Source organism: Corvus brachyrhynchos, unplaced genomic scaffold (assembly GCF_000691975.1).
Source record: "Corvus brachyrhynchos isolate BGI_N302 unplaced genomic scaffold, ASM69197v1 scaffold97, whole genome shotgun sequence".
Classification (NCBI taxonomy): domain Eukaryota; kingdom Metazoa; phylum Chordata; class Aves; order Passeriformes; family Corvidae; genus Corvus; species Corvus brachyrhynchos.
This window is the reverse complement of record NW_008239758.1, coordinates 3,841,024-3,863,640: the sequence shown is the minus strand read 5'-3', so window position 1 is coordinate 3,863,640 and position 22,617 is coordinate 3,841,024. Positions and strand designations below refer to the sequence as shown.

At 39.7% G+C, this 22,617-nt stretch overlaps 1 protein-coding gene across 5 annotated transcripts in view; it reads right to left on the bottom strand.

Moving 5' to 3' along the window:
* ADAMTSL3 (ADAMTS like 3) overlaps positions 1–22,617 on the bottom strand; it is a 181,538-nt gene that overhangs the window by 40,982 nt on the left and 117,939 nt on the right. For all 5 annotated transcript variants that reach the window (XM_017742691.1, XM_017742687.1, XM_017742690.1 and 2 more), the window contains 8 exons: positions 19,792–19,949; positions 18,942–19,053; positions 16,170–16,308; positions 14,590–14,640; positions 8,591–8,795; positions 7,596–7,743; positions 6,869–6,953; positions 79–365 (listed from right to left, as the gene is read on the bottom strand). In XM_017742691.1, coding sequence (XP_017598180.1) covers positions 79–365; positions 6,869–6,953; positions 7,596–7,743; positions 8,591–8,795; positions 14,590–14,640; positions 16,170–16,308; positions 18,942–19,053; positions 19,792–19,949 — 1,185 coding nt within the window. The remainder of the gene's footprint in view (positions 1–78; positions 366–6,868; positions 6,954–7,595; positions 7,744–8,590; positions 8,796–14,589; positions 14,641–16,169; positions 16,309–18,941; positions 19,054–19,791; positions 19,950–22,617) is intronic.

The window sequence follows — 22,617 nt, the reverse complement described above, 5'->3', positions numbered from 1 at the left end:
CTACAGATCAACAGGAGATGCAACAATACCAAACAATGCCAAATTCTTACAACTCAGGATAAATCAAGAAAAATGTACCTCCAAAACATGTGGCTGAACACGGAGTAAACCCGATGTATTCCCAGTCATAAATCACACTGCCACCTTCAGCAAGAGGAAATTCTGGTGTGTAGGGGACAGGATCACTGTCACAGGACACCTGGTGACAGACTCGTTCTGTTGGTGGCTTCACATCTTCACATTCCTCCTCAGGCAGCTCAACGTCGGTCTGAGTGAACGCGAGAAGAATGCGGCACTTCACATCTCGCACCTGGATGCCACTGCCACACGTGGCACTGCACGGAGACCAGGGCTCAGGGATAAACCTGCAAATCATCACAGCACCATCATTTACTCCGTGGAATTGTGTCTGTGTGTGCACAGTTAAAACACAGCCAACACATAAACTTGTGTTTATGCACAGAGCAGACAATAAGTAGCACTTACTGACGCTTAAACAGAATGCATAATCAACTGTCTTAAGTCTTTCACTTGATTCTCATCCCAGACCATTTACCAAAATTCACACAAGATGATGCAGGAAAAGAGGAGAAAGAACCATGAGGAACAGAGAAAGCTGGACCGTTTTCTGAGGAAAAAGGAAAACACCTAAATCTTTTCTCAGTCTCCTTCAACAGGGGAAAAAAGGAGAAACTCCAGGAAGATCTACCTATACAATATAAAATAGCTCCCCAGGTACACAGACTTGGGCCTGTGCCAAAAGTATATTTGCAATCTGCTTAAATCTGAGAGGCCCTTATCTTACGTCATAGTAATAATCAGCAAACAGAGAGAAGAGCAGCACTTTTCCAGTGGAGCCGTATCCAGTGCACAGCACCGCAGGCTGCTCTTCAGATTCAATCTTGCAAGCAGCCTCTCATCTTCAATAAAGAGATCTAACCAGACTGCAGTCCATCATTTTTATTAGAAAGCACTTATGCTCCCCATGAACTACGGTTAAATCTTGTTTTACAGGTCATGAATTTGTTATAATATTCTCTCACTTTGAGGGTCACATTAATATCTGATAGTAATTTTCAAAATGGCACTAGAGCCAAGGGGTTGAATTTCATTTATAAAGTCATCCTGGGTGGCTCTGGGGTGTACTTTTTAAGAAATGGAATACAGAATTTCCTAGAACTTTTTTTTTCCCCCATGAAAAGGTTGCAGTTGCTCTTTATTATGTGTCCAAATGCAGCTGATGATCAAAACACCAGCAGGAGATACAGGAAGATAATTTGACCAATGTTAAAAATGTATTTGGAAAGAAAGATCTAAATTAGGATTCAAAGATTTGGCCCTTATCCTTGGATAAAGGATTATCTTTCCCTTAGTGCAGGAAAGCTGCCCTTACAAACATAAGAACAGTTGTGTAAGACAAAAATCAGTATTTACACTCTGCATACACAGTAAGCACAGAAAAATGTCAACAGTGTGGTTTGATTCTGTGCACAGTTTATCATCTTGCCAATAATTTCTTGCCAGTATACACAGAGGAAGAATCAAACAGAAGAAAGGAGAACAGATGGCTGGATAACCAGTAAGGATACTCTAGGTCAGTCCTTGGGATAGTCACCCAGGCTGTGATTGGGACAGACCCCAAAAAAGACTTTTTCCTGTGGAAAAGATAATTCCCATTTCCAACAGAGGTTAAAAGGTTAACTGGTTATTCTTTAAGGAGATGTTAATGAAATACCTTTACAGCTCTACTACAAAGACAAATACATCTAAGCCCATCAAAGTTTCCTTGAACTGTCTCAGAATTTTTGTCAGAGCTCACTGGTCCTCAACAGACTTCAGGAAAGAGCAGGTTATCCCCAGCTCCTCTTGACTCTGAGAATTGCCAGTGCTCATCCCTTCACAAGTCTTACCACCTTCCACTGGAATGATACCATCAAAATAGTGGATGGTTGTGTCCTACAGTGATCAAACCTGAGCAAATGCCAGGTTAGGTACAACCTAAGAGCCCACTGAGTCTGATGGCACAGCTGGTGGGGGTCAACATCCAGATGCTTTTGATAACCAATTCTAATGAATATTCTGTGGAAAAGCTGCAAAGGAAGGCTTCCTCTTACCCCAGCAGATAGAATCAGCTTAACCCTGGAACATCAGATCTCACAGTCCTTTCCAAGACAACCATGCAAACCACCTAGGGGGGTAAAATCACCCTCATCCAATGAAATGCTTAAGCATGAGCCTAACTCAGGCATATTAGCTGTGCTTTGAAGTCAATAGGATGATAATGTGTTCAGAGGGAAACTTGTGCTTAAGTGCTTTATTGGATGAAGGCCAGTGTGCATAGGCTTAACAGAATGATTACTTTCTTCTTCTTCTGTGTAAAACAAAATATTGACTCCATTTATACTTATGTACATTACTGGAAAAATAAAATTGATGGACATTATAGCTGAAAACGGTTGGTTGGTCTTCCAGCCATACCTAAGTTTACAGTCTGAAAGTAATAACTTCTTTTGGTAAAAGCATGACAGCAGCATACCAGAGATTAGTGTTAGTTTAGTTTTGTGTATTGTTAGTTGAGTGCATTTAAACATTCCAAAAATAATGTATTTCAAAAACATTCTTTTGAAATCCTGTATAAGTTAAAGGAAATTTTGAACCACAGCAATCATTTCACTCAGCAACCAACTGATTTATAAAGAAACTCAGAAAATGCTAAGCATTTTTTTCCTTGACTTATAGCAAGCCTGTATTGTAACTGAGGTTTTCCTCTTGAACATTAGTGTCTGGTATTTTTTCAGTGAAGTGCAGGATAAAAAACGAACACACAAAATACTTTTTATTGTATCTTGGCATCTGCTAAACTAGTCATGTGACTATTTACATATTGAAATCCCAAACTATAAAGCAAGGTACTGACTGAACACAGAGAACTGATTTTCATCTAAATTTTGAGCTCAGGCAGATGGGTTTTTTTAATCTTTACTTTACACTGAACATGCAAAACCAAAGCTTGTGACAGGTCATTAAAGCAAACTCCATCAGCCTCAGATGTGAGGTATTTTGGCATCCACAGCATACACATGGTAATGCTTTGAACACAATACTTCCCTGAAGTAAACTTAGTCTGCCTTCAATGGGCACACACTCAGAGTCATCTCAGGTCAGGACTGAGAAGCATCAAAGTGCTTGTACTACAATGCTTTGTAGATCATCAGCAATTTATAATGGACAGGGCAGTGATAACTGAAAATTTTCTGGAATCTCTTAAGTTCACAGATGAGACTCCTCTTCTGATAAAAAAAAAAAAAGGAAAAATGCAAATTTGAGCAGGTACAACATTTTATAATCAGCCTTTTTACCCAGTCATTCGTCCCAAGGTTACAATGAACTAAAATGCTCCTATACTCATCTGAGCAGGTATAAATAACGAAGACACTTCAGATGCAGTGGAGGGCATGTCCATGCTGCAGTGTTCTCAGTCCAGCACTAATGGAAATGTGCTTTCACCTGGCACATGCTGTAAAAGCAAGCATAGGATGACCTGGGAAATGAAGCAGTGACCTAAACTAATGATGATAGAACTGGGACAGAGTTCTATCAGACAGACAAATCAAATCTGAACTGAAAAGTGAGCTCAGTGCAGCCCTCTGCAGCTTTCTAAAGACTTGGAAAACATGGTGTCTCTTAATTTTTTATTTTCCTCATGACCATGATTCCTGCTTTCAGTTAAGACAGGAAATGCCTAAATAAAAAAAAAAAAAAAAAGGCTGCTCTTGCAATATTTCCAGTCCAATCCTAGCACACCAAGGGTCCTGGATAAAAGTCTAAAAAGCATCTAAAATGCTGGCTGTTACTGAGCAGAACTTCCATGATACTGGCACCCAACCCCTCCCTGCAGCACCACCCTTGCCTGCTCTGAACAGAGTCACACTGCTGGTTTTAACAGCCGCAAGGGCAATGTGTTGAGCAAAATCAGCAGCTTATTTTCAGAGAAGGAGCTGTGAGAAATGGGTAATGCTCTATCACCAAAGGCACAGTGGGGACATGTCTGTGAAAATTACTCCAGTGACATAAGTGGGAATCTTTATGAGAAACACTGCACCTCACATCACTTTTTAGCTCATATTGCTGGAAAAATATATCAGTTTTTGAAAGCATTTTCGTTTTCCCCTAAGCCATGACAGAGAAAGGCAGTTGAGGTGTCTATTTCTTTAACTTACAAGTAATAAAAAAGATGCAAAAACTTGCTGGAGCTTCTCTGCGAATCCCACTGTAACTAAGACGGCTCGAGGGAAGAACATTTAAAATAATGATTGGTATCAACTGTCATCACATTCCGCAACTAAAAACTAAAAAGGTCAGACCTACATTTTTCTTGGCCTCACTTTAAGGACAGTCATTTTTTATTTTGCTAATAATAAAAAAAAAGAAGCTTTTGAACATTCCCCCTCTATGTAAATTCAGGACACCAGCCGTGGCAGACCACAGCAGCAGAAGTATTTTTCTTCCTCAAGCTACTTTTGGCATATCCATCACTTGTGGGTTCTAAAGCACAGCTGCATTTATTCTCTTATTCATTATAAACTAAAATATCACACAAAAGCATAGAGAGACAGTTGTCATAAAAGGATGGACTAGAAGTTGAGACTTCATATTGTGGTTTAAATTTGGATGACAACAGAATAACTAAAATTAAAAGTGATGGCATTTTACCAAGGAAATCATAAGTCTCCTGCTAGACAGAGGTGGGCTATGAATTATCACTGTGCCACGTCTAAATTACAGAAAACAAAGTTAAACAGATCTGAACCAGAGGGAGATCTTGTTATAATTTATTCTGGGAGAAGTAACAATTTATTGTCACAGTTTCTTTTCAAATCTTAATCCCTGCCCCAAAAATCTGACTCTAGCTGGAAAGCACCAGAGCACTTTGGGCATGAGGTTTAAAGCACTGACGAAGAAACTCTCTGGTTGCAAACCATTATTGTCCACATGACCAACAGACAATCTGCAAAAAGGAATGAAGTCAGGCATCAGTTATTTCTCATTTCTCCTTACCTGCCAGCTTCCTTAGAAGACTAAAGAGCAAGCAGTTGGCAGCAGTAAAATGAAACTAATGGGGAATCTGGCTCCAGTGTTAGAGCTGGGTCCCAGGAGAGGCCAGAGTGCCCAGACAGGGAAGGCACAGCACCTCAGCAGCCCCTCAGTACAGAGGGGATGGAGAGGAGTCACTGGTAAGAAGTGGCTGCAGAAACCTTTTAGACTTAGGTGAAGATGCTTCTGGAAATTGTGAAGGAAAGTCTAAGGACAGGATGAGGATCATGAATAAAAGATGAAAAACATCAAAGTGAAGAAGAGAAGGCTACAGTGGAATATATGGGTCACAGCTAGGAAGGATGAATAACTGCTTTCACTGTCAGGACCGGGCACAAGGCAGCCCATGACAAAGTTTCTGTCTGAGCTCTATTATATTCTACATATCCTCTGAATGCTGTGTCCCTGCCAGCCCTCCATTTGTTCTGTCAGACTGATGCTGAAGGATCCTAAAAACCCAGGAAGTGCATTAGCTCATGGCTGCCACAGCAGGATTTTGTAATGCTAGAGATAATTTTCTTTATAGCTTCATGTTGAATCCTCTCTAGAAGTGACCTCATATACCTTCATTTGGCTATCCTGACACTTAAAAGGCACATTTAGTTGCATCACCCCCTTGGACAATCACACTTTATTTTTATATCTTTGCTACTACCCTGCCTGAATTCAGGGCCACTGATCTGGAGAGTGAAATAACCCCTCACAGTAGGTTGACACTTGACTTGAGAGGCTAGAGAAGTGAAAAGTTTAAACTACAGTCGCCATAACTATATAAACACCTGTTTGGCAAGAGGTTTCTTCTGTGAGTCATTGCAGGTGTAAAGATTTTATTACTCATGATCACACCTGTTGCTGCATGTGTGCCAAAAATCAGGAATAGCTTGATGGAAGAAGAAAAATAAGCATAAGGCACACTCTGCTATCAGAGCAATATAAATCCAGAGTAACATCATTAAGATCATCTAAATTATTTCAAATTGACATTACTACAAATGAGTGCAGAATTCAGCAAAGAACAATAAAATATTGTTCAAAATCTCACTGTATACAAAGTATTTAAATACTTTAATGTCTATATATTGAATATATTACACATATAAATATATGTGTGTGTGTGTGTATGAAAAGTACACAGGGGATATAAGGAACTGTGTGGCTGCCATAACATACAAGGGTCAGGAACAAGTGTAGCTGGATTTAAGTTATGCTTTCATCCCCAGGACTTGCAAGGCTTAACCTCATCAGTTTTTAGGGGACTCACAAAATCCAGATGTTATTTCACACATCTACACATGTAAAATAGCACAACTTACCCCCACTGATGCAGCTAAGCACAGAGATCAGCAGGTTTTTCTCACTTTATGCATTGGTCTCACCCCCCAAGGAAATCCTGGCAACCCTACAAAGTACCTCTTAAGTTTTAATACCACCACTGCACTCTTGAGGTAACAGCTATGACCAGGATAAAACTAAAATTATTTAATTTATATCTGCTGAAACACCTCCACATGCAGTAATTAGGGCTTCATTAGGCTAAATTAAGATCCCTTTGAATTCCTGAATGATATAGGGGCACTGTAATAGTGCTCTGTGTCATCCAGAACAGGAGCTCCAGAAGCAAAGTTATTGAGATGTAAAATTAGGAACAGCTCACCACACGACTCCTCTCCCATGGAGGACCAACTGTCAAAGCAAACTGCATAGCACCAATCACTCCAGAGATCTGCAAAACACGCTGGAAATGTCTCTTCACTGTAAAAGGCAGTGTACTTACGTTGGCTCTTCTGACACTGTTACAGTCTCTTCCATTTCATGGGCCTGTTTAAACCATGGCAATTTTGCTTCCACAGGACTTTTTTCTGGTAGAGGAACAAAACCCAAAACATTCAGTAATTCCTCCAAAATCAAAGCAACATATCGATGTTAGTATGAGTCACCTCAGAACTTCACAGGTTACGTTGCTTATTGATCTAATGCTTTTGTAGATATACTGGATAATAAAACAAAATTTACTAGAAAATTTCATCATGCTGCTTGAGCTCCGTTCTTCATTTTAAATATGCAGAAATGGAGAAGGAAAAAGGAAAGTAGTTTGATTATAACTTGATGAGCTGCTGAGTCACACTGAGAATGCTGACATATTTAATGAAAACAAACAAGATCCCAGGTGATGCATATGGAGGTTCATTCCCATTTCAAGTATTATTGAACAACTCCTCCTCGCTGTGCTAAGCTCATTAATTCTGGTTTTCCCAATTTGACCAGACTATATAGATTTAGTTGGCACATTCCCCTCATGGCAGTCTGGCCATATTATCAGCAAAAAATATCAGCAGGGCACTTTTCCTAGCACCAATAATTAAAGTGCTTGTTTCTGCCAAAACTGAAAAGAGTCCCAGTAAATTCCAGCTTCTGGCATTTCTGAAAAAGGTTACCAGGGGCTTTTAATTCTCTGAACAAAAATGCAAAACAATAAGAGACCCAGATAAAATTGCAGTTACCTTTTGGCTTGTAGCACGGTATTGGCACGATGCACTCCTCTTTTATGTGCAGTTTGAGCTGTGGATTGCAGCCCCCGACGTGCTGCCCGCGGTGGTCAATGCACAGCACGACGCGGTACCGCAAACCTCGGCCACAGGTCACTGTGCACTGCGGGAGACAGCACAACCAGCTCACCCTGCTTCTCTACTGCCTTTGCAAACACTGCTCAAAAGGATGTTGCAAGCACCAATGAGGTGCTCACTAAAGTTTTCCCACAGAGATGCGTGAATTTGTCCCTGCGTTGCGAGGTGAGTACGGAAAAAGTTGACGTTGGAAAGAAACGTCTAAGTTTTGGGGAATGCAAGTGCTTTCTTGGGGTTCTGTGAGGCTTATCTGATTGGCAGTGGTCTGAAACAGAAGTGGCTATGCACTGAGAATGCACTCTCTCACAGTGGCCATTTTCACTTAAAGCTCGGTCAGGGGAGCTGCATTTTCGACACTCTTGTGTCACTGATGTCATCTGGATGAGCTAAGGAATTACAGGAGTGCTGAGCTATCTGACTGTATCAGATAACTACAGCCAGGAGAAGTTGGCTTATGCTTTTGTTACTATAATGAAAGGTAAGAATGCTGGAAAATCACCCTTGCAGACTTGCCAGCCCCTGACAGACATGCCTTTAACTATTACAGCCAGTGAAATACTACATTTATCAAGAACTGAGACATAAATGACCTGACTGCAAAGGGGCCTGACCTCTGTCTCTAACTTCTCCTCCATGCAAAGCAGGAATTCAACAGGCATAAGGAATTCTACAGGCATTCCTCTCCACACAGACACATTAATGTTTTGATTATCAGGCAGAACTACTTAGAGCAAACTTTTCCCAGTACTATTGATTATCTTTCACTGCTACACTTTTCTAACAGTCCTGTGCTAATAAATATGTGGTAACACAAGACCAGAGGCTTTCTTTAGAAAATAAGAATAAAGGTCCAAATTAACTTTTCAACTTACTTGAGACCACTCCATTGCCACCCACTTAGGACAATCAAAGAGATTGCAGGTCTGAATGACTTTGGGCTTTGGGGCATACATGCATTTCCATTCCTCCACTTGCAGTATCTCTCCATGAATGGTCTCCTCTACACACACAAAACTTCTCCTCTGAATGCCACCTCCACAGGAAACTGAACATGCAGTCCACGGGTTATGTTCCCACCTGGAAAAAAAAACCTCATAAGACTCTTTCTTATTCCACTAACCTCTATTAAAAATGCAAAATATTTCATCCAACCTTAAATGTCAATTAAAACTCACTGGTAGTTTGGTTGCTGGATTCTTACCATGCACAAATACATTAACTGACAGACCTACCTTGCATTATTCCAGGCTTAAATTCATGTGCAAAATCAGAAGAAAAACAGAACCACCAGTGTAAGTATATTTCAAAACATAACTGAAACTCTTATTCTCATACATAAGTAAGAAACTGTGAATATACTGAGTCCGATTACTGGAATGAATTTACTTGCAAATAGTCTAAATCATCTAAATAGAATATTTTTGACAATTTACATGATCACATAGACCCTTATTACCATTGTCAAAGGCCAAGAAGCCCTTTATTTAAGACCCTATGAAGTCTGAAGACAAAGACAAATCTGGCTGTCCTGACTGAGGCTGTTATTCCTTACAGTGGCTCATCACTGCCCACATCATTCAGACTACCCTTAAAAACATGTTCATGAAGGAATTTTTATGGGATTTCTAATACCTTGGATAAACCCAGCAATTTCATATCAAACTGCCTTCATCCATAAGGACTGTGACAAAATTAAATTGTGGCAGGTACCATTTGGCTGGTCATCACTGCAGTTCTGCAAGAGTTTTCCACCCTCATTAAAATGCCATTGAATGACCTTGTATTCACACTTTCCAGCTTGCTTCCAGCAAAAGGCAGCTGCTCATCCACCTCAGCTGCTTTGGCTAACTCAGCTGACTCCTCCTGCAGCAGGGCAATGCACAGATTAATGAAAATTTAGGATTAAAAAAGCCTGCAGCAGACCTCCAGGGTAGTAGCCTCCAACAGAGAGATAACAAACAATCTGCTGGGAAGAAATATCCTCAAAATGGACATCTATTCTCAACCTTAGACCTAACTACAATAAAGATGGAAAATGTTGCACCATCTGAAGTGAGAATGACATGGAGGTTTTTAGGCTACAAACTCAGTTGCATTGATCTCTTAGCATGAATGCACATTTAAGAAATCACCTCTCAAAAAACCCTAACTTCAATAATGTCCTGCTCCTGTCACATTTAGAGATAACAAGCTTCTATCAAAGCATTTGTCTATAGGTTCCAATGACCTCCACACAACATCTCCTCACCCTTCACCTCCTATCTCTTTCTTTCTTTCCACCACCCTCCCTAATCAAAGCCAAGCCCTTGGAAATTATTGAGTCCTGCAATACATCTTATGGTTCATCAGTGTCTTGTTAGTTAAACCTTACCTCTATTATAACTGCAGAAAGCATCATGAAAATAGTTATATCCCTTATGAACAATGGACTTGGCAAGTACTGCAATATCCCACCAAATCAATTAATCAAGAGCAACTTGGCTATCATAAAGGAAGTCATAATATCAGAGTCAATGAAGCAAAGGCCTATAAATCAAAGGCAAATTTAAGCTACCTACTTTTTATGATGCAGCAGGTAAATCAAGGACATTTCCTATTTTAAGCAATTCATTAAGCTGCCTACAAAAACATATTAATCATGCTTAAGCTCAACAGAAGAATGAGTATGAAACACAGAGCAAGCCATGGGACATTAGCCATGGAGTATAGACTCAAAAACATTCTGAATAAAGCTGTGTTCTGAGATACTGATATCACATCACAATAACAAAACACATCTGAAGAGCAGGAGTTACACTGTTCTTTGACTTAAATGAATGGCCAGTCTTAAGTAATTTTCTTTAAAAAAAATCAGGAACTAAAGAGCAATTAACTATTTAATGAATTAGCAGCTCATGGATTTATATATGTAAGGCTCACTGTGCTATGTGTAATATAAGGCTTGCAAGCATTTACAGCATGAAGTTTTATAGTTGTTTTTCTTTATCTCATCAGTTTCAAACACACTCCAGATCCCATACTCCCACAAGCATTTTCAAGATGGAGTGAGGTCCATGGCTACTGGGGAAAAGGGGGGTCTTGGGCAAGCAGTCAAGGAGATACTTTCCAGAACCCACAGCTGTCAAGGGATCCTCAACAGTCCAACAAGTCTGAAATAAATGGAGGCATTCCAAAAGCTTTAAAAGAAAATTTTCATCCTGGGAAATTTTTTCTATTTATTTCAAAAGAATTCTCCATCTGTAAAAATATTTCAGTGGGGCATTTACAACTCTAGCCACAGGAGAACTCTTTCAAGGTCTTGTGGTGTGCACCACGACTTTCCCACAACTTCCTCGTGTGGACAGGAAAGCAGTGGTAAACACCACAGGACTGCAAGGCAGCCTCCACGAGGCCCTTGTGTTATATAGGAGGTGTGATGTAGGATGCTGGTCAAGGGGAAGGAGCCTGTACAGCTTTGCTCCAGCATGTACCCAGTACTTTGGTTTTCAGCCTGCTTTGCAAGAACAATCCTGGGTTAGCGTGCAAGAAGCAGGAAAGAAAGGAAAAGGAGGAGGAAAAGGAGGAGGAAAAAAAAGGAGGAGGAAAAAAAAGGAGGAGGAAAAAAAAGGAGGAGGAGGAAAAGGAGGAGGAGGAAAAGGAGGAGGAGGAAAAGGAAGCAGAGCCAGCACAGGGTAATGCATTCCAGTTCCTTGCCAGGCAACAGCACAGACAAATCCTGCTGCACTGAAGCAAGACTTGCACCCACACTGGACCAAAGTCACCTCCTGACGCAGATAAACAAACTTTAAGCTGCTGTTTTCTTTCAGAAATTCCTGCAAGAAAAGGAGTTTCTACATCTTTGTGGTGTTTCCTCATGAGCCCTCTCAGTACAACACAGCCTGCTTCCTCTCTCCTTCCTGCTTGGCTGCCTGCTGTTTTACAGTCCTTACCCCAAAGCATCACCCAGGAACACCATGATACCTTCTGACAGAACACACCGAGGTGCTGAAATGAGGTGGGCCTCTGTCTGTAGTTCTCAATGGACTTGGCAAGTACTGCAATATCCCACCAAATCAATTAATCAAGAGCAACTTGGCTATCATAAAGGAAGTCATAATATCAGAGTCAATGAAGCAAAGGCCTATAAATCAAAGGCAAATTTAAGCTACCTACTTTTTATGATGCAGCAGGTAAATCAAGGACATTTCCTATTTTAAGCAATTCATTAAGCTGCCTACAAAAACATATTAATCATGCTTAAGCTCAACAGAAGAATGAGTATGAAACACAGAGCAAGCCATGGGACATTAGCCATGGAGTATAGACTCAAAAACATTCTGAATAAAGCTGTGTTCTGAGATACTGATATCACATCACAATAACAAAACACATCTGAAGAGCAGGAGTTACACTGTTCTTTGACTTAAATGAATGGCCAGTCTTAAGTAATTTTCTTTAAAAAAAATCAGGAACTAAAGAGCAATTAACTATTTAATGAATTAGCAGCTCATGGATTTATATATGTAAGGCTCACTGTGCTATGTGTAATATAAGGCTTGCAAGCATTTACAGCATGAAGTTTTATAGTTGTTTTTCTTTATCTCATCAGTTTCAAACACACTCCAGATCCCATACTCCCACAAGCATTTTCAAGATGGAGTGAGGTCCATGGCTACTGGGGAAAAGGGGGGTCTTGGGCAAGCAGTCAAGGAGATACTTTCCAGAACCCACAGCTGTCAAGGGATCCTCAACAGTCCAACAAGTCTGAAATAAATGGAGGCATTCCAAAAGCTTTAAAAGAAAATTTTCATCCTGGGAAATTTTTTCTATTTATTTCAAAAGAATTCTCCATCTGTAAAAATATTTCAGTGGGGCATTTACAACTCTAGCCACAGGAGAACTCTTTCAAGGTCTTGTGGTGTGCACCACGACTTTCCCACAACTTCCTCGTGTGGACAGGAAAGCAGTGGTAAACACCACAGGACTGCAAGGCAGCCTCCACGAGGCCCTTGTGTTATATAGGAGGTGTGATGTAGGATGCTGGTCAAGGGGAAGGAGCCTGTACAGCTTTGCTCCAGCATGTACCCAGTACTTTGGTTTTCAGCCTGCTTTGCAAGAACAATCCTGGGTTAGCGTGCAAGAAGCAGGAAAGAAAGGAAAAGGAGGAGGAAAAGGAGGAGGAAAAAAAAGGAGGAGGAAAAAAAAGGAGGAGGAAAAAAAAGGAGGAGGAAAAAAAAGGAGGAGGAAAAAAAAGGAGGAGGAAAAAAAAGGAGGAGGAGGAAAAGGAGGAGGAGGAAAAGGAGGAGGAGGAAAAGGAGGAGGAAAAGGAAGCAGAGGCAGCACAGGGTAATGCATTCCAGTTCCTTGCCAGGCAACAGCACAGACAAATCCTGCTGCACTGAAGCAAGACTTGCACCCACACTGGACCAAAGTCACCTCCTGACGCAGATAAACAAACTTTAAGCTGCTGTTTTCTTTCAGAAATTCCTGCAAGAAAAGGAGTTTCTACATCTTTGTGGTGTTTCCTCATGAGCCCTCTCAGTACAACACAGCCTGCTTCCTCTCTCCTTCCTGCTTGGCTGCCTGCTGTTTTACAGTCCTTACCCCAAAGCATCACCCAGGAACACCATGATACCTTCTGACAGAACACACCGAGGTGCTGAAATGAGGTGGGCCTCTGTCTGTAGTTCTCAGTGTTTGAAATAAGAGAACCTGCCCACAGCTTTATCATAGACATAATCTATCTCACCACAATGTCATGCAAACGTGCTGAGCACAGTAAAGCACAGAAAGGGGGATTAAATTTCTCTTCCAAGTGGTCTCCAGCCCTAAGTGGTTCAGAAGATGAAATACTCCTGTAAATACATTAAGCTGAGTTCCAGGAGAGATCTGAGTACAAAGAAATTGGCAGAAGAAATGGAAAGACACAGAATATAATTAGAGAACCCTACAGGATAAAGCTGTAGAGGAAAAAAATCCCCATCTATGCATGAAAGCCAAAGTACCTCACAGGACAGCAGATCCACAAGGACAAATTGCTACAGAAATAAACTATGACATTTATATCAGCTGTAATCAGTAGCTCCACTGAGCTGTGCAAGTCTATGATTTCATTCTTATTACTTCATATCTTTACTTCTTTAGAAAAATACACATTATTCATTACATGACATAATAAAGCCGAGGTTCAACTCAGATAAATATGCAACTAACTCATCAACTATAATTCTTTACATTAAAAGCAAATGTGACTCAATACTGCTTAATCCTAACATTCTTTGTAAAACATCTAAGAAGTTTTAAATCCTTGTAATTGATTCAGGTGTTAAAAAAAAAAGTAACAAACTGTGCTCTAATGACCTATTTTAAGGCAAAAGATATTCCAACAATTCAGTATCTTGAAAGTGACATGTCATCTTTGATGTAAATAAATAGACTGTGGATGTAAAAGAGGAGAAGGATCAGACCTCTCATGAGAAAAAAAAATTTCAGAATTCTGTACATAGAGAGATCTGTTCTATAAAATCTCACACATTGTCAAAATAAAAGCCTTTCAAGAGAAGAATTCATACACGCAGTTTGAAGATGCTCTTCTCAGCACTACAGCCAGAGAAGGCTGAGTGGGACAACTGTTTATTTTAAAGACTTCACACTGGTATTTTCAAGAGCTGCATATTAACCTCTGACTGTTAAGCTAATCATCCAGAGCACACTAAAATAAATCACAAGCTTCAGAAATGTTTACAGGACTGTTGTAAGCTTGCTCTCCTGTATAGTAAAAAAAAAAAAAAAAAATGATGAAAAGATGTTCCATTATCTTAGCACTAAAACAGTATATTTGGAGTGAAAATTGTGCTAAAGCTGACACATATGCTATGCTGATTATACATACCGAGGAAGTGGCTGGAAGTGATCATAGGGCATGATTTCTTTAAATCCATCACTGTCAAAAAAAATAAATATTGCATCATTATTTCTCATACCCAAGACTGTACATCAAGTACATACTTCTATGTGATCATGCTTGAAGTAAGCAATTCCCAATGTGAAATGAAGGACTCTTACTTCATTACACATGAGCCTTATGGCAAACCTTACGACTTGTATAATCTTACCTTTTCTGCATGGATAAAGAACTATTCACCATACAGTTTCTCTATTTCATACCACCATAAAATATTAAATGAGAAAGCCTACAGCAGAGAAATTTATTATCAGTGACCCTTTAGGTCTGTGTTACTTCATTAACAAGAAAATATTCACCTACTTCTATCTGTAAAAAAGACTGCTGAGGGACATGAGTGTCAGTGAAATAAATGCATCACAGGATTTATGCTACCTAGGTCCTGAATGCTGCTTAGGACCCTTCTAGAGCTGTTCATTTGAACTGCATAGCATAGAGCAGGCATAAAGCCTTACTTCCAATGCTAAGAAATAGAGTATTATATCCAGTAGTACTTTCCTTTTCCTGGCTGTATAAAGTAAATTTGCAAGGTAAAATATAATCACACCCTTTCTTTCCCCTAATTTTCCCATTCCAGCTTTGGAACATTTGGTACCTATTGCCATCAAGCATTACTGATGTCGCTCTGCTTCATACAGTGATCAACTCTCCAGGAAAAAATCTTGAAAGTCTGCACATCTATAACTGTTGAAAGGAAAAGGACAGTTTAGCTATAGGAAATGAAATCCATTGAGAGTGTTTCCTTTTCTTGCATATAACTCTAGCTCAGCCAGCTGGCATATTAATGTGAGGTTCTGGGACTTGATACTGTGATGTTATTTTAAGATTCTTTAGCACAGCCAGGAAACCTCACCAGACAATCCAAAAGTTAGTTTAAAATACTGTAGTGCAACTCAATACAATTTATGTGTACTGTAGCCTTTACAATTTGGCACTAATATCCTGTGGCATTTGTACCACAATGATATTTACTTTGAATGATTTTTATTTTTAATTCCTAGTTTTAAAAAACCCAAACAAATAGACCCAAGCTTTAATTATTAAATTGTCAACACTACAGTACCAATGAAGAATCAAACTTTTATGGTGGGCAAATGAAGAAACCAAGTTAAAGCCTGTGCAAAACTTGCACTGACTGGAGCTTCTGTCTGGCTGTTGAGACATTCTGAATGGCAGCATCAATAAATCCAAAAGAAGGCAAACCCTCTGTCCTCCTCACACATCCTCACAAGATCCTCATATTAGTGCTGTACTACTCAGCAATAGACAAAGCAGAATTAGCCCTTGAACAAATTGGTATTTACAATATCTCTGTGCAAGCAAAGTCATCTATTCTGCAGCACTGAAGCACCACGAGTCTACTGGCAGAGGTATCAGCCTTTAACACATGCAATAACCAAACCAGATTTAGTAGCCTTATAGATAAAAAGAATTGAAATTAAGTAATCACAGTTGCTTCTTCCTTAGTAACTGCCTATGTCACACACAAATTTATTTGCCATACAGACCTAGATGGGCAGGGATCCATGTTGCATTCTTTCAGCTTGGGCTTTGGTTTCTTGTTTTCTGGATGATAATGACAGTAGTGGTCAGGAACAACACGCTTCAGACGGATGTCCACGCACTCAGCTGAATTGAGCTGATAACCTAAGGCAGAAGCTAAGTTAATTTTTGTCATGGAGATAAACTAAAACAGCTTTATCTCCCCATTGAATTAATTTTTTGTCTTACTCTTTTTTGGTTTGCTTTTAAACAAGGAAACTTGAGCAGGAACTTAATTAAGCAGGAAATGCATGACCAGACTTTCATTTAAGGCAATTCAGCATAATAATTATATTAACCTGTTTTAACACTAGATGAGCTTTCAGCACTTTATTCTACTAATATTCTAAGTGTAAAAGTAAAGTCACACATATTTCCTCATGATGCAGGAATACTGGTACTGCACCAGCTCACCCATCACAAGGCAAAACTATGAAGCCATATGGTTCCAGTACATGTTCCACAACCTGTAACTGCCCTCCTCCAAGGAGGAGTTACCAGTATGTTGGAGAGCTATATTACACAGCCATTCATGCTAAAAGAAATAAATACTTGAGACAGAAAGCCAGAGGAATTGAAGATGAGATCCAAAAATATTGCTAAGGAACTGTAGAAAACCAAGAAATAGGTTCAAGAACATTCCTAGTTGAAGAGCCAACAACAGAAAACTTGAACTAACTACTTGGTGAAAAACAAATAATAAAATACGTGTGGAGACTCATTGCAAGAAGGGGTCTGAGTTTTATAAACCACTAGGTTGATTTTTTGGCTAAGAAAAAAAGACTCATTCAAAAAATCTTACTTGGACTTAAACTGAGGAGAGAAGGAGGATGTTCTGGTATGTGCAAAGAAAAAAAAGATTTAAACCACAAGAATTAAAATCAAACCAAGTCAACAAACTAATAGCACAAGTCCCAGTGCCTACTGAAAATGCTGAGTATCATATATCAATGGCTTCAGTTGTGTGTCTCTTGGCTGATCCAAAGTGTCATCATGCATGAGAGTGATAACCATAAAGAACTAAGCAGTTCCAGTGCTCACAGCATCTGTGTTTCAGCTCTTGTAAGTACTGAAAGGACCCAGAAAATATGTCACTTGCAAACAAGAGAAACAGGTTTTAAACAATCTTACTCATACAAGCTTGACTGTGCTTTCTGAGATACCCCTTCCAACACATGGAGATTACAGAATTAAAGACAGAAGCAGCATCCATTCTTTTACTGCCAGTACCAGATGCCAAACAGACAATCTGGACACTAAATCCACTTTAAGGTAACAGGTTAAAGCCAGGCAGCTGCAATACAACTTCCCTGCATGCTCAGTAACATGCCATTCCTCACACTACTGCTGTCATGACTGAGCAGCTCAGTTTTCGTGCTTCTTCAGTTCCTGTCCTCCCTGAGGAGTGCCAAGCCCCTCTGATAAAGGTACCAGTTTTATATTATAGGCAAGCAGCTACAAAGCAGGGCTTTGAAAACCCTGGATAATTTCAAAGAGACTGACATGTAGCTATAATTTTCAAACCATAACAGCAGTCTGAAGAAGGCTGGATTTGCGCCAATACCTTTGAAGGTAAATACATCCCTTGAGCTATCCAGTGTTTACATGCAGTCCTCAAAAGTAACTGTGATGCTTTATACTTCTTCCCTTGTCAGACAGGTTAAGGAAAAAAATTATAAACACAGTGTGATGGAATCATCAGAGGATATGCATTGCCCCTCACAGTTCCAGCAAGAATCACACTTCATGAGGCCAAGTATCTCGTAAGATACAGTAGTTTCCTGTGGGACTGCCTATCACACACATACACTGTCTGCATTTCAGATTACAGGGAGGCACTAGTGCCAAAACGGATGGTCCGTCAAGAGATCCCCAGACTCTGCTTGTACTTTAAACATCTCTCACTCTCTTTATTCATGTCCCAAGTAACTATTTAAACCATATTTGCACTCTCCAGAAAATCCCTGCATCGGTATCACCAGAATCCCAGTCTGGTTTCCAGGTGACCTGGGAAATGCTGGCTGAAGGGAAACTTCTATCTGCACTGTCAAACACTCCTCCTACCATGAGCTCACTCTTCTTTTGCAGAACCAGACATGACAAGCAGTGGCCTGGGCTGGGCTAGCTGTGGCAGAGCAGAGCTACACTTCATCTAAGCTGCAGTGCTTAAACCAGGAGTAGATGCTACAGCACTCCATGTGCTGCTCCAGCTACCAGCAGGACTGAATGTCTAAGATCAAACAGTCAAAGGTACTGATAGCAGATGTCCTTTAAATTCTATTTACTTATTCTGCTTTCAGTATAACTAATTTCTCAACTAAATGTTCTAAAACTCTCCCTCACGTATACTACTGAGGCCAGAAATACCTTCTTTCATCTCCTGATTATTCTTATTTTAAAATCTTATTGTGTTTCTTTACTTACTTTCCCCAAATATCCATTATGTGTTTCAATTTTTCATTTTGAATGTCATATTTTTATTTCTTAGTCAACGCTCTTATCAAATGACCACCCTTTATGGAAAAATAGGACTTCCAGTAACAACATGTAAAAACCCCTACGCTGATACCAGCTTAGCCAACCTATTTAGCAGCTACTCTGCCATTTACTTTGCTGAAGAATTACCAGTGTGCAAAGAAACACAAACATTTAATCAATAAAAATGCAGAACAAAGGTTGTAAATCAGCCCCTTTTCATCTTCAGCTGTTATCACTCCTGAAGAATTGCCATTACTTACCTCCGCCACACGTCACTGTGCAGGGGAAGAACTCTGTTTGTCTCCACTGATGACTGATGGGTTGATAGAAGAAGAACTGAACCACACTCTCTTTTGATCCAGAGTACCTGGTCTGAAGAAATTTCCATTACAACACACGTGTACACTGTACTCAACTGCTCATGGCATTTCAAAACACAGCTCATCCATAATAACAGTGCAGAGTAAGATGATAACAGACATAAAAACTCTAGAAAGTCTAGAGTAGCCATTAAATTTAAGTTCCCAATAGTCAAAGTGTTGAATGTTGCTTTGTTTTCAAATTATTCAAGGTATTCATATGACCATTTGATTGTTTATCCTTGAATAACAAAGTTCCTAACTGTATTCTTTTGGTTTATCTCTTTGTTAGCAAAAATTTTAACATTTGCTGCAGAAAGAAGTCTGTAAGTGATCTGAGAATTTTAAAAGGACTAGAAATGGTCAGTGGCTGGGTTAGCAATGTCTGAGGGAGATCGTAGGGTGCTGCTGGAAGGAGTGCTCAGGTTCAGTAGGTGGCAGTCTGCAATTGGATTAGCTCAATCCACTGCACAGGGTCACTGTTATTCTTCCAGCAATATTTAAAACAAAAATCCTGGCCATTTTTACCATTAAAGATCTCGTGCTACTCTCTGCCACACAAAAGACATTAATGTCATAACATTTAAATTTGTTTGGATTTTCTTAGCATAAATGATCTCTGGACTGTAACCAGGATTTCTTACTTGCTAGCTAAAATATTTTGTTGTATTGCTACAACCTGAGGGACAGCCACCACTGTGCTGCATGTACTTGCAATAACTTTGTATATTTGTACATTCACACAGCCCACCTTGATAATGAAATCTGCTCCAAGAGGTCCCTGGATCTTTATGATTTCCCTGTCTGTACTCTTCTGAAATTCAAGAGTTGTATTTTCAATGACAAATGTTCCAGGAGCATTGAAACTGTGCTCTCCCTTTTCTCCTTGTAGTGTTTTTGACTCTATAACTAAAGAAGAAACATGCAATTAGTAAACTTAAACAGGTTTTGGTTTTCAAGAAAGCCAGAAAGCAACGTTTACAACTTTGCCTTGCAAGTACCAGCTGCATATGTGCATTAAAAACACACCCAGAGTGCCTGTGAGAATATTAACTGCTTCAGATTATAGGCTGATAGATAATTGCAAGACAAGTCAACACAGGAATATCTGTCTGAACATACTATTCTTGCACACCAGAAGCACTTCTGAGACAGTTTTTCCTACACCAAGTGCTCTGTAACACTTGGTATAAGCAATAGATCGAGCAGCAAAAGCTGAAAGAAACTGAAAACTGATAGAATCAATATAGAGAAAAATACCTCATACTTCCATGCAATTCCAAAGCCAAGCAATCTGAGCAATCAGTCTCCAGAGAAGCCTGAATGGTGCCAAACCCACCTGACACTCACCTCAATACCTGTATCACTGTACCAAGCCCATTAACTCGACTCTGAGCATTTCCCATGTGAGGAAAAAGCAGGGCCAGGAGTTGGGCAGCTGCAGCCCTGCCGGGGGGAGGGAGGGCCCTTTCCCACAACAGGTGGTGATGAAAACCCTTTCTGAACTGTTCTCTGCTCCTTGGAAACAGATTAAACTAACAGCCCACAACCTCCAGAAGACAGATGAAGCATTTTAAGATTAAATCACTTCCAGCAAACTGACTGAACTGTAAGTGGACAAAGCTAAAGGACGATATTCATAACGAAGGTAGAATTTTGGGCTCTGTGTAATACAGCGTAGAGGCAGAGCAAGATGCATGGCTTGAAATGCACTGGTCTGGTTACAATCGACCAGAGCACTGCATGGGAAAAGCATGAATCTCAGATGAGCTCAAAGCAAGCTAAAAGGAATCTTTTGATGAGCTATAAATACCCTCTTTCTCCCACTACCTTGCCTTTTTTGGTACTTTAAACAAAAGTTACCTAAGTCAGGCTAGGCCATTTAAGTTAAAAGCATCTGGTTTTACCTGCCCTGAAAACATATTCTGAATGCTGCAATCCACCATGAACTGTTATCTTCCTTCATATTTTTTAAATACACATGCATTCTGGAGCACCCCCAACAAAGAGAATGAAGAAATTATATAATGTATTAAACTCCTTGAAAATGTACCACCACTATCCCAAGCTTCTAAGCATTAGGTTCCACTGTGCTCATAGGTATAACAAAGATCACATACATGGCTGGAAGGAAGTTTCAGGAAGGATTTGTTTCTAGGAAATGACTTTATGTTAATCACATGGTATGAATCTAGTGGTGAATAAAATGCACTGTCAAAGAGAAAACATAAATCTCCAGGATTTAATGTGCCCCACTGTCCAACACATTTCCATTAGAAACAAACAGATATAAACTAATCCCAGAAAAAACAAGTATTTAGATGATTTGTACATATTAGTAATGAAATTACTAATCATTTAGATGATTAGTACATCTACTAATATGTACAAATATGTACGTATTGGTACATATTTGTCACATTTATGGAAGTTTTCTTTCCTGATTGCATCACAAAATAACCCTGTAAAATATATGGAACTCAGTAGTCTTGGATTAAGCTTCTGCAAGCCTTGATCCCAAACTTACACTGCTTAACAGTAAATAATAAAGCACCGTGCCTGTTACTGTCTCATTTTGCTGAATAAGTGCAACATCAGCACATCTGAAATCTTCCAACTCCAAATAAATTTGGTAAGATCCTCAGGAGTACAGGACCCCTTTGAAATTAGCATTTAAGATTACAGGGCAAGGCATCCAGCTGGTGCAAAAAGATGATGAAAACGTTTATTTGGTGACCTGAGCTGCATTTCTGAAGACTCTCTTTACTAATTTTCTTAATTAAAAAATTATTTTTTTATGCTCTTCTAAGCAGAAATCAAGAATATTATTCAGCAAAAACAACACAGTGACTCCCTGAGAGCTGACACACGTTTTCATTAGAGCTACATTAGATGTGGATGCACATCATGTGTTTATTTGCAAGGTCCTGCTACAGAGCCATGGCCTGTACCTCTGGAGGTCACACCACTGAAGCTCAGAACAGCTGCTCAGATTTTCCCTGTGTCACACAGGGAGATGAGGAGCTATTCCACAGCTCAGTGGATAACCTCTGCAATACTTTCTTGCTCAGTAGTATCTAGTGCTTGTCATCACAGGCTTCTAAAACAGAGTGAAACCAAGCATTCAGTGTATTTAACACACACATAACATAATTATGCTTATTAGGGAACAATTCCTCCCCCAAAAACTATTTACTTATTGATTTCAGAGCAGTAACTGGAATCAAAGGTTTGATCAACTGGTTTCCAGATAAGGTTTAGAAAAGAATTCACCAAATACTTATTTGTTTTTCAGGGTCCTGTTATACTAAAGACCTGGGATGTTTGACTTCAGGAGTAAGCTTCCTTGTCCTAAATCATTTCCTTGAGGCTCCAGATGTGAAGAGTCATATGGACAGGGAATTCTCTTGAGTGCTCACCTGTTTCTGTGCCTAACAGGACAATCACCAGTGCCAAAGACCTATAACTGTCTGTGTTTACTTACTTCCCCTCCCTTGACAAAAATGGAAAATGCCTTGCCCAGCTGTGGATAAAAACCCTGTGGCTGAAGCCTCCCATACTCTTGGTGGCAGGAAGG